Source organism: Triticum aestivum, chromosome 4A, assembly GCF_018294505.1.
Source record: "Triticum aestivum cultivar Chinese Spring chromosome 4A, IWGSC CS RefSeq v2.1, whole genome shotgun sequence".
In the NCBI taxonomy this organism is placed as follows: Eukaryota; Viridiplantae; Streptophyta; class Magnoliopsida; order Poales; family Poaceae; genus Triticum; species Triticum aestivum.
The window spans coordinates 49,201,494-49,211,820 of NC_057803.1; the positions used below are offsets into that span (position 1 = coordinate 49,201,494).

Sequence of the window (10,327 nt, forward strand, 5' to 3'; positions counted from 1 at the left end):
CTATCCAGATGTCAACCTGCCACATGGTTGTCATCTGGACCTGCACCGCATCCCGATGCTGGCGGTGCCCGATTGATGCGGGCGCACACCAAGGAGGTGCGCAGGCGCCGCGAGTTACTGACGCCGGAGCAGCTGCGGTTCCCTGCGTACGTGCCAGACTCTCCTAACTGGGAGGTCTTGTTCGCGCTGGAGCATGAGGAGGAGCGCCGCCGCGGCGTGTAGCTCAACCCCACCATCCCACCACCGCCCCCGGAGGTCAAGTGGCAGGAGAAGAAGGAGGTGGCCTACCAGGCCGCTGGAGGCGGCGATGCAGTGCGCATTGGAGGAGAGCAGGCGCGACGAGGACGCGCACTGGGAGGGCCTAAAGGAGGCCCTCGTGTTGTCAGCGGCCGGCGACTATGTCATCCCCTCCCCCCCCCCCTCGCGCGCCGTCGCCACACTCCCCGAGCCGAAGGTTGAGCCGCCGCCGACGGAGCCCGAGCGGGAGCGATACCAATGGACCGGCCAGCTCCGCGAGTGGGTCCACACGCCGCCCATGTGGCTCGGCGTGACGCCGGAGCAAGAGACGGTGTACCTCGAACAATGAAGGGTGCGCGCTGATAGAGGAGCACGCCGAGGGCGAGCGGCGGATGCAGGTGGAGCGCCGCTGGGCACGGGAGGAGGAGGAGGAGCGCGCCCGCCGCGGCATAGCAGTGCAGCCGACGCAGGAGGCGGCGCGGGCCTGGAAGGCAGCATTCCCCTTGGCTGGCCCGGCGCCAGCGTTGATCGACCTAATCGGCCCAGGGGAGGACGATGACACCTAGGATAGCGCGCGGGGAGGCACAATTTTTTTTTATGTTTTATTATATGCTTAAATGGACTTTGGGCGGCGGTTGACTAGCGTTTAATGTTTAATTATGTTAAGTTTGAGCGTGTTTGTATTTTTTTAAGTCCATGTGCGAGAGATTATGCCGGGTCGGCATAGGTTGCATGCGTCGATCCAAACAAAAAAACGGAAACAACCCTCCAACTGACCAATTCAAACGGACAAAAGGCGAATGAAACTTGTATCCGTTTAAATCGCCGCGTTGGAGTTGCTCTTCGCAGACGATTAATCTAGTTAGATTACGCACCCTGCACTGCCTCAAGGACAACTCTCTGTTTCTTGAGGAACAAACCATTACGTTCCGGCATGCCCATGGGCGCCGCCGATGTTTAGGACCAGGTGCGGTGATCCGTTCGATTCAAGGAACAGAGGAGACACATCCTTTCGCAGACGGACGCAGCGAAACGTGGATGGAATACCCAGAACTATATAACAGTCAAAAAAGTCGTGCAAATATCACCCCTGAAAGTGAAACGTCAAGCAAGCACTTGAAAATCGCGAAACGCCGTCCATTTCTTCAGAAAGTGTCAGGCAGATACCGATAAATAGTTGGTATTATAAGGCAAACACAAATGGACCATACGTGTCTGCGCGCATATACAATATTAATTTGGATTAGCCCGTAAGCCATGGTGCGGCTCGACAAGCGCACGCTACCCTCTCCTTTCGTGATGACTGATGACCTTGCTGAGTCCCTCCACCTACGGTCGGTTGATCACAAGCAAAGGCTATATATACGCACACACACATTCATCCAAACATCATCACACAGCTAACCGTCAGAAGCAAATCCTGGCTGATACACGAACAAGCACATAATCATCCCAAGAACACACAGCTTCCTACATCACCTACGTACAGATTAGTCCGCGAGTTCAGTTTGCAGGGGCATCCAGCGACAGACATGGCGTCGGCTCCAGCTCGAGCTATTGCGGTGGTGGCTCTCATGTTCGCGTGCTCTGGGTTGGCCATGGCCGCGGACAAAGCACCGACATGGCTGAGGGCGCATGCCACGTTCTACGGCGGCGCTGATGCCTCCGACACCATGGGTACGTAACTAGCTTATCTCAAAATCCCTGTATAGGCCAATAGAACAGTGAATACCACATCTCGTTCTGCCTGTTCTGAAAGCATACGTACGCTCGATTCAACGCAGGTGGGGCGTGTGGATACGGCAACCTGTACTCGGCGGGCTACGGGACGCGGACGGCGGCGCTGAGCCAGGCGCTCTTCAACGACGGCGCGTCATGCGGTCAGTGCTACAAGATTGCTTGTGACCGCAAGCTTGCGGACCCGATGTTCTGCAAACCCGGTGTCACCGTGACAATCACGGCCACGAACCTCTGCCCGCCTAACTATGCACTCCCGAGTGACAATGGAGGATGGTGCAATCCTCCGAGACCGCACTTCGACATGGCGCAGCCGGCCTGGGAGAAGATTGGTGTCTACAAGGGTGGCATCATCCCTGTCATGTACCAGAGGTAGCTACAGATGAGTATTTACCACTGCTATGTGCCTGTCTGCAAGTTACTAAAACCAATTTTTGCAGGGTTCCATGCGTGAAGAAGGGTGGGGTGCGGTTCAAGATTGCTGGTCACGATTATTTTAACCTAGTTAACGTGTTCAACGTCGCAGCTGACGGCTCGATCAAATCCATGGATGTCAAGAGCTCTGACTCAGACACATGGGCGCCAATGACTCGTAACTGGGGCGCGAACTGGCAATCTCTAGCTAATCTTACCGGGAAGATGCTCTCATTCAGATTGACCAGCACGGATGGGCGGACGCTTGTGTTTAACAATATTGTGCCGGCTGGATGGACATTTGGGCAAACATTTGCGAGCAAATTACAGTTTTAATTGAACACTCTCGACAGAACAATCTAGTAATGGTTGTTTTTTTTCTAAATTTATTTATTTCTGGTGTGGTGCTTAAAAATACTCTATATTAATTTAAGCACTACTTGTATGGATACATCCATTGGTTGGTCACCACACGTAACATTGTAACTCCAACATCCTTGTATGTAGTATGTGTTTAACTTGTTGTACTCATAGTTGTGCTTATATTAATTTGGCTGGTGCATATAAAACACGTCTGGTTCTGCGGAGTTACCTCGAATGTTTATTTTATCGGTTTGGTTGTACCTCTACCTTCGGTGACTAACAAATAACTGAACTAATTAATTTTAAGATAACAATAAGAAGCATTTTAGCTTAACATTGAGATTCATGTAAGTGCAAAAGCAGAGAATTCGACATCTAACGGCTCAACTAAGAAATGACTATTTGAAATCGGCCGAGAAATAGTTCTCTTACAACTGACAATATATAGCATGGGTCGCCTACTTTCTTCTTCAAGGCATCGCCTTGGAAGCACTGACTATTTGGTGTCGGTCGTAGTATTCTTGGTGTGCATGAGCGGGTGTTTGGGGTCAACATTGTTGTCAGTGGCGGAGACAAGGGGGGGCGAGCAGGGGCCTGGCCCCCCCTATCGATCGAGCAAACATCGAGTAGGCCATAGATAATTAGCGATATGATTCAAGTACAGAAGTAATTGGCCCCCCCTAACTCAACGTGATTTATGAAGAAAGGAAAAAGGGCCAATGTAAAAGCCCACTAGCAATCGTTTACAAGCCCATGACAAGGCCATATCTGTTGATCGGCCTTCGTTAAAAGTCTCCTGGACGCTGGGCATTATTCCCGATGATGATTAGCGCGTGTGTTGATTAGCGCTGCGCTGTTGCCGTCCTGCGCCCTCGCCGCCGCCCGCCTTGGCTCTCCCTTCTCACGATCTGATTCGTAAAGTCAAGCTAATTCACTCGTCAATTATTTGTCCTGCAGCCAATGATCTAGCCAAGGTTAATCCAGTACTGTCTACTTCTCTGAATTCTCATCTTGTATCATTAATTTGTTATACATCAGATGTGTGATTTGTGATGCGTCGCGCTCGGGCACAGGCAATCGTTCGAAATCATGCACCTTCCAACCACGACCAGCCGGTCTACCTCGACCTAGCAGTAGAGGGGATGAGTACAGGTTGGGTTTGATTCTCTATGTATGTATTCATGTAATATTGACCTTTTTTTCAATACAACAACAAAGTTACATAATAGAACCAGTGATGATTTTCCACTCAAACCTATTATTCGGTTATACAGTGATTTTTCTTATTTGTACATATGACATGTAGCATTTCATGCCATATTTCGGAGTAGTTTGATTATCAACTTTGTCTAGTCTGCTTCAGCCACAAAAGGTTGTGTGTGTCTATGCAAAGTTAAAATGAATGATACTAGTCCCTTCGGGGACATCCGAGAAAGATGAATGATACTCGGATGTAAAACTATTAGGTAGTTTGTGAGGCAAAAAAAACTGGCTTTATCGTCGGTCTGCCCCCCCCCCCCCCTATGTCTAAATCCTGGCTCCGCCCCTGATTGTTGTGACCTGCTTGGGTCCAGTGTGTCAACAACAAGTAGCATGGGTTCGATCAGCGTGCCGGCAGCACAGAACATTTGTGCTTGTCGTCCTCTTTGTAACGGAGTGGTCTAGGTCCACCTCCTATAAGACCTAGCTTCCCACTCTAGTGTCGGTGGGGATGGCAATCACAATTGTGGTGTGTCGATGATAAGTTAAATCCCGTATCAACCTATCTGCATTTGCTGCCAAGACGAACCCCGAGAGCTCGAGACATCCCAGTGACACCAAAAGGTTCGCCACCACCTTGGAAGGAGGGATACCACCATACAACATATCAGAAAAAGGGAGGAGTCTACGAATAAGGAAGAAAGACCCTACATGCATCCTAAAAAGACGTAAGGGCAAGACTCCAAGCCCTATATGCCCTATGCACCCACATGGAAGCCTCCCACAAGTAGTTCTATATAAGGGCACCAGGGACATCATAAAGGGTGACCTTCTCCTGCACCATTGTAGTATAGACCACCTAGAAAGGATTTCACACTTATCGCCTGAATCTCCGCCGTGTCATTTCGTCGAGATACTCTGTCTCATTGATATCCCCCTCCCTCCCCCCTCCCCCGACATTGTAATCTTTTATATTCTCCACATCTTCTATATCTAAATAGCTAGCCCTCACTAACATATTTCTCTCAATATGCAACCATGTCACCTCATTATTTAACATGCATGGAAAAAGGCCCACCCCAACATACATCTATGCATAATAAAAATCCACCTCAACATGCAAACATGCATGCACTGAAAATTCCATCCTATCATGCTATTTACATTTAATTCTTATATTAGTTCAAAAACTATTATTTTAAATATTCATGTTTCATATCTTCTATATCTAAATAGCTAGCCCCACTAATATATTTCTCTCAACATGCAAGCATGCCCCTCATCATTTAACATGCATGAAAAAAGGCCAACCTCAACATACAAGTATGCATAATAAAAATCCACCTCAACATGCAAGCATGCATGCATCGAAAATTCCATCCTGTCATGCTATTTACATTTAATTATTATATTAGTTCACAAACTATTATTTTAAATATTCATGTTTCATATAACCAAAACATCATTGAAATATTGCAAAATATTTCCGCAACAACGTGCGGGGCATCATCTAGTATATAAGAATAGAGCAAGGCAGGAAGTAGGAATTTTACCCACATCAAGGGCCTAAACCTGGGTATATCGTGTGTTCGTGTCCAAAGACCCCCCTGGTCTCTTAACGTGACGCCCCCTCGACTTAAAAATTCGCATACCCCCTGCTTCTCAGTTGCATCTTTTACTTTAGGACTCGAATAACCACCAAACGTCATATTTGGAACGACGACAACGCGAATAAGCGGCTCCCTCGAGACACTCCCACACGCGAACAGTAAATCCCCCGCGTCAACCCAAAGGCATACATGCCCTTTGATAGGCCTCCTGGCCCAATCACCAATCCCATGTGCAAGAAAAAAATGAAAAGTAAAAAAGATTTCCCATGATGTAGGTAAAAAAGACCATATTAAAAAAAAATCATCTTGTACACAACAAAATTTGCCAAAGTTATAAAGCATAAATTCAGCATACTTGATAGGAAAAAAACATTATAATTTTTTTAAACCAAAAATGAGAAAAATATATTATGTTTTGTTTTGGATAAATCATGGCGAATTCTTGAAATATTTGTAGTGCACATGGAAAATTCTGCATTCAAAAAAAATTGTGTGCTTATGAGAAGGATTTTTTATGTGTCAATGAATCTGATTCTATATTAATTTACAATGGTTTGAAAAATAAAAATTGCCATGGTAGGTCCAATAAAAATTGACATGGTACAAAAAATAATAAACATTTAAAAAAATTGTCATGGCCTACAAAATGAATTTACCATGGTTTGTTCAACAAGGGGGTACATAAAGGAATTTACCAAAGTTTGTTCAACAAAATTGTCATGTTCCAAATAATGGATAAAATTGCCATGGTCTAACAAATAAAATTGGCATGGTGCAAATTTTATTGTCAAGGTTTAAGTTAAATTTTGGATTGGTCCAAAATATAAAAAGTGCAATGGTAAAAATAAAACTTCCACGGTCCCAACATGTTTGCAATGATCCATAAACTAAACTGCCACGATCTATAAATTAAATTTGACCATGGAACCTAAACTAAATTTGCCATTAGTGGAATAAATATGTGTACGTTCGCCATGATGGTACATAAAGGAATTTACCAAAGTTTGTTCAACAAAATTGTCTTGTTCCAAAATAATGGATAAATTTTGCCAGGGTCTAACAAATAAAATTGGCATGGTGCAAATTTTATTGTCAAGGTTTAAGTTAAATTTTGAATTGGTCCAAAATATAAAAATTGCAATGGTAAAAATAAAACTGCCACGATCCCAACATGTTTGCAATGATCCATAAACTAAACTGCCATGATCTATAAATTAAATTTGACCATGAAACCTAAAGTAAATTTGCCATTAGTGGAATAAATATGTGTAAGTTCGCCATGATGGCAAACAATTAAATCCGTCATATTGAATTGATCATGACAAAACACAACTTGGAAACCCTGTTATGTATTAAAAAAAAGTGGGACCTAAGGAGACAGAAGCTATTGGCAAAAAGGAGTTAATTAGCCATGCTGTTTTGTAAGACAATAAATATCATGGCAAGAATAACTATGTAGATCATGACAACCGTGACACATATGCCAAGCTATGTGAAAAAGAAAGATTTTTCCCTAGAATGTTAGACAGATTTGGCGTGGTCTATATAATAGATTTGCCACTAGTTTGACCTTGTTGTTTGTGCCTAAGTTAACAAAAATTACCGACCTAATGTATTGCCCATGGCAAAAACACGCATACACACGCGCGTGCGCGCGCGCGCGCACACACACACATTCCACTCTCTCTCTATCCTCCTAGTGTGAGTGGGGTGTGTGTGGCAGTGGCGGTGGGAGACGAGATAGGGAGAGTGGTGAGGGATCGCAAAGTCTCTTTTACCGGTTCCTGGAGGTACCAACAAACCATCCACCGTTACTCTGGTTTGCGATTCGTGCGTTCACGTGGCTCACTTCTCGTATAACACTAGTATTTTCATAACCCATCTCTCGTATAGCACCGTTGGATGTCAGATGGCTGGTCCACCTATTTTCACCACTTTGCACTAGTATGTCAGCTACAGGTACTACTTTTGCCAGTGCATTGTACGCATGCATGCAACTTCTTTCCTCTCTCTGCCCTTCCAAACAAATGCATCTTTTTATTTTTGCTTACAATTTTAGATGGTCACTATCTTTCATATTAGAAATCCGTTATTGAAATTTTTTATATATTCAAATTCCTTGCAACATGATCTTCAGAACAAGTTCAAACTTGAATATTTTTCAACTAGATTTAGAATAATGAGTTTCACATTTCACTTAGTCAAAAAAATAAATTTCACTAAGTTCATAGATATAAATTATTTCAAAGAATTGAAACATATATTTCAGTGTGTATATTGTGAGTGTAAAATGTTTTCCGAAACTAGTGAAATGAGTGGAATCTATCTTTTGTAACGAGTGAAATCACTTTTTTGATACAACTGAAATTAGTTTCAAAAAAGTGATTTCACTCATTACAAAAATATTGTAATGAGTGAAATCACTCTTTTGAAACAACTGAAATAAGTGAAATTGTTTTTTTATAAATGAGCGAGATCTGTTTTATGAAGTGAGTGAATTTTTTTTCCATTTGATAACTTTTTGAATTGTGTGAAATAGGTTTTTTGAAATAATTGAAATCAGTTCTTTGCATCGAGTGAAATCAATTTTGAAATATGTTTTCTCAACTAAGTGAAATATCTTTTCACAGGTGAGTACAAATTATTTTCTTCATATGAGTGAAATATGTTTCTTCAGATGAGTGAAATTGGTTTTTTGAACATAAACAAATGAGTTTTTCTAATGATTGAAATTAGTTTTTTGAAATAAGTGAAATACGTATTTTAATTCAGTGAATCTAGTGTTTTGAATGAGCCTAAATCCATCTTTTGAAAATGAGTGAAATAATTTTTGAATGGGCATAAATCCATCTTTTAAAATGTGTGAAATAAATACCATTTCACAGCGAAACAATTTTGTGTTTTATGAAAGTCATTTCAAATATAACTGAAATATATAAAATAAAAAGAAGTTTAAATATATCCAAGATTGACCTTGTTCTGAAGATCTTGTCATCACGATTCCAATATATAAAAAGTTTCAAAAATGGATATTTCATTTAACAAATACCAATCATGCAAAAAAATAGGATGAAATTAAATACAAGTTATTTGTATGGAGAGACAGAGAATGCATGCAGCGCACGGGAACGGATCCTCTAACATAGAGGAGAGAAGTCGGGTAAGCTACAGTGCAAGTTAGTGCAAAATGAAGAAGGAAAGTCGGGAATAATGTAGAAAACACTGTAGCGATTACTGCACACAATTACTGTTCATGGAAATAAATCTGAAATTAATTTTATTGCAACATAATTTTGTTTGTATGTAATTTTTGTAAATGTATACAGTAGATTTGTAACTTAAAAATTAATTCAAATCGTTTTAGTCTTAATTCTGAAGCCTTGATTGTATCCCCATTGAGGTGTGGAAAGGTCTCGGGGACATAGCGATAGTATGGCTAACCAAGCTTTTCAACCTCATTTTTCGGGCAAACAAGATGCCAGAAGAATGGAGACGAAGTATATTAGTACCAATCTTCAAGAACAAGGGGGATGTTTAGAGTTGTACTAATTACCGTGGAATTAAGCTGATGAGCCATACAATGAAGCTATGAGAGAGAGTCATTGAGCACCGCTTAAGAAGAATGACAAGCGTGACCAAAAATCAGTTTGGTTTCATGCTTGGGAGGTCGACCATGGAAGCCATTTTCTTGGTACGACAACTTACGGAGAGATATAGGGAGCAAAAGAAGGACTTGCATATGGTGTTCATTGACTTGGAGAAGGCCTATGATAAGATACCGCGGAATGTCATGTGGTGGGCCTTGGAGAAGCACAAAGTCCCAGCAAAGTACATTACCCTCATCAAGGACATGTACGATAATGTTGTGACAAGTGTTCGAACAAGTGATGTCGACACTGATGACTTCCCGATTAAGATAGGACTGCATCAGGGGTCAGCTTTGAGCCCTTATCTTTTTGCATTGGTGATGGATGAGGTCACAAGGGATATACAAGGAGATATCCCATGGTGTATGCTCTTTGCGGATGATGTGGTGCTAGTTGACGATAGTCGGACGGGGGTAAATAGGAAGTTAGAGTTATGGAGACAAACCTTGGAATCAAAAGGGTTTAGGCTTAGTAGAACTAAAACCAAGTACATGATGTGCGGTTTCAGTACTACTAGGTGTGAGGAGGAGGTTAGCCTTGATGGCCAGGTGGTACCTCAGAAGGACACCTTTCGGTATTTAGGGTCAATGCTGCAGGAGGATGGGGGTATTGATGAAGATGTGAACCATCGAATCAAAGCCGGATGGATGAAGTGGCGCCAAGCTTCTGGCATTCTCTGTGACAAGAGAGTACCACAAAAGCTAAAAAGGCAAGTTCTACAGGACGGCAGTTCGACCCGGAATGTTGTATGGCGCTGAGTGTTGGCCGACTAAAAGGCGACATGTTCAACAGTTAGGTGTGGCGGAGATGCGTATGTTGAGATGGATGTGTGGCCACACGAGGAAGGATCGAGTCCGGAATGATGATATACGAGATAGATTTGGGATAGCACCAATTGAAGAGAAGCTTGTCCAACATCGTCTGAGATGGTTTGGGCATATTCAGCGCAGGCCTCCAAAAGCTCCGGTGCATAGTGGACGGCTAAAGCGTGCGGAGAATGTCAAGAGAGGGCGGGGTAGACCGAATTTCACATGGGAGGAGTCCGTTAAGAGAGACCTAAAGGATTTGAGTATCACTAAAGATCTAGCTATGGACAGGGGTGCGTGGAAGCTTGCTATC

At 43.2% G+C, this 10,327-nt stretch overlaps 1 protein-coding gene across 1 annotated transcript; it reads left to right on the forward strand.

Moving 5' to 3' along the window:
- The first annotated feature begins 1,662 nt into the window (after window positions 1-1,662).
- Window positions 1,663-2,801, forward strand: LOC123081737 (expansin-A24). Its single transcript, XM_044504276.1, has 3 exons — window positions 1,663-1,914; window positions 2,022-2,346; window positions 2,415-2,801. Exons 1-3 carry the CDS (start codon window positions 1,770-1,772, stop codon window positions 2,722-2,724), a joined length of 780 nt encoding a protein of 259 aa, XP_044360211.1. The 5' UTR covers window positions 1,663-1,769; the 3' UTR covers window positions 2,725-2,801.
- The last annotated feature ends 7,526 nt before the right edge of the window (window positions 2,802-10,327 follow it).

What these genes read in the sequence shown, in the direction of transcription:
- LOC123081737 (XM_044504276.1), top strand. Translation starts at nt 1,770, where the DNA reads ATGGCGTCGGCTCCAGCTCGAGCTATTGCGGTGGTGGCTCTCATGTTC. An exon ending in TGATGCCTCCGACACCATGG is followed by an intron (nt 1,915 to 2,021) that starts GTACGTAACTAG and finishes GATTCAACGCAG; the next exon opens with GTGGGGCGTGTGGATACGGC. An exon ending in ATCCCTGTCATGTACCAGAG is followed by an intron (nt 2,347 to 2,414) that starts GTAGCTACAGAT and finishes CAATTTTTGCAG; the next exon opens with GGTTCCATGCGTGAAGAAGG.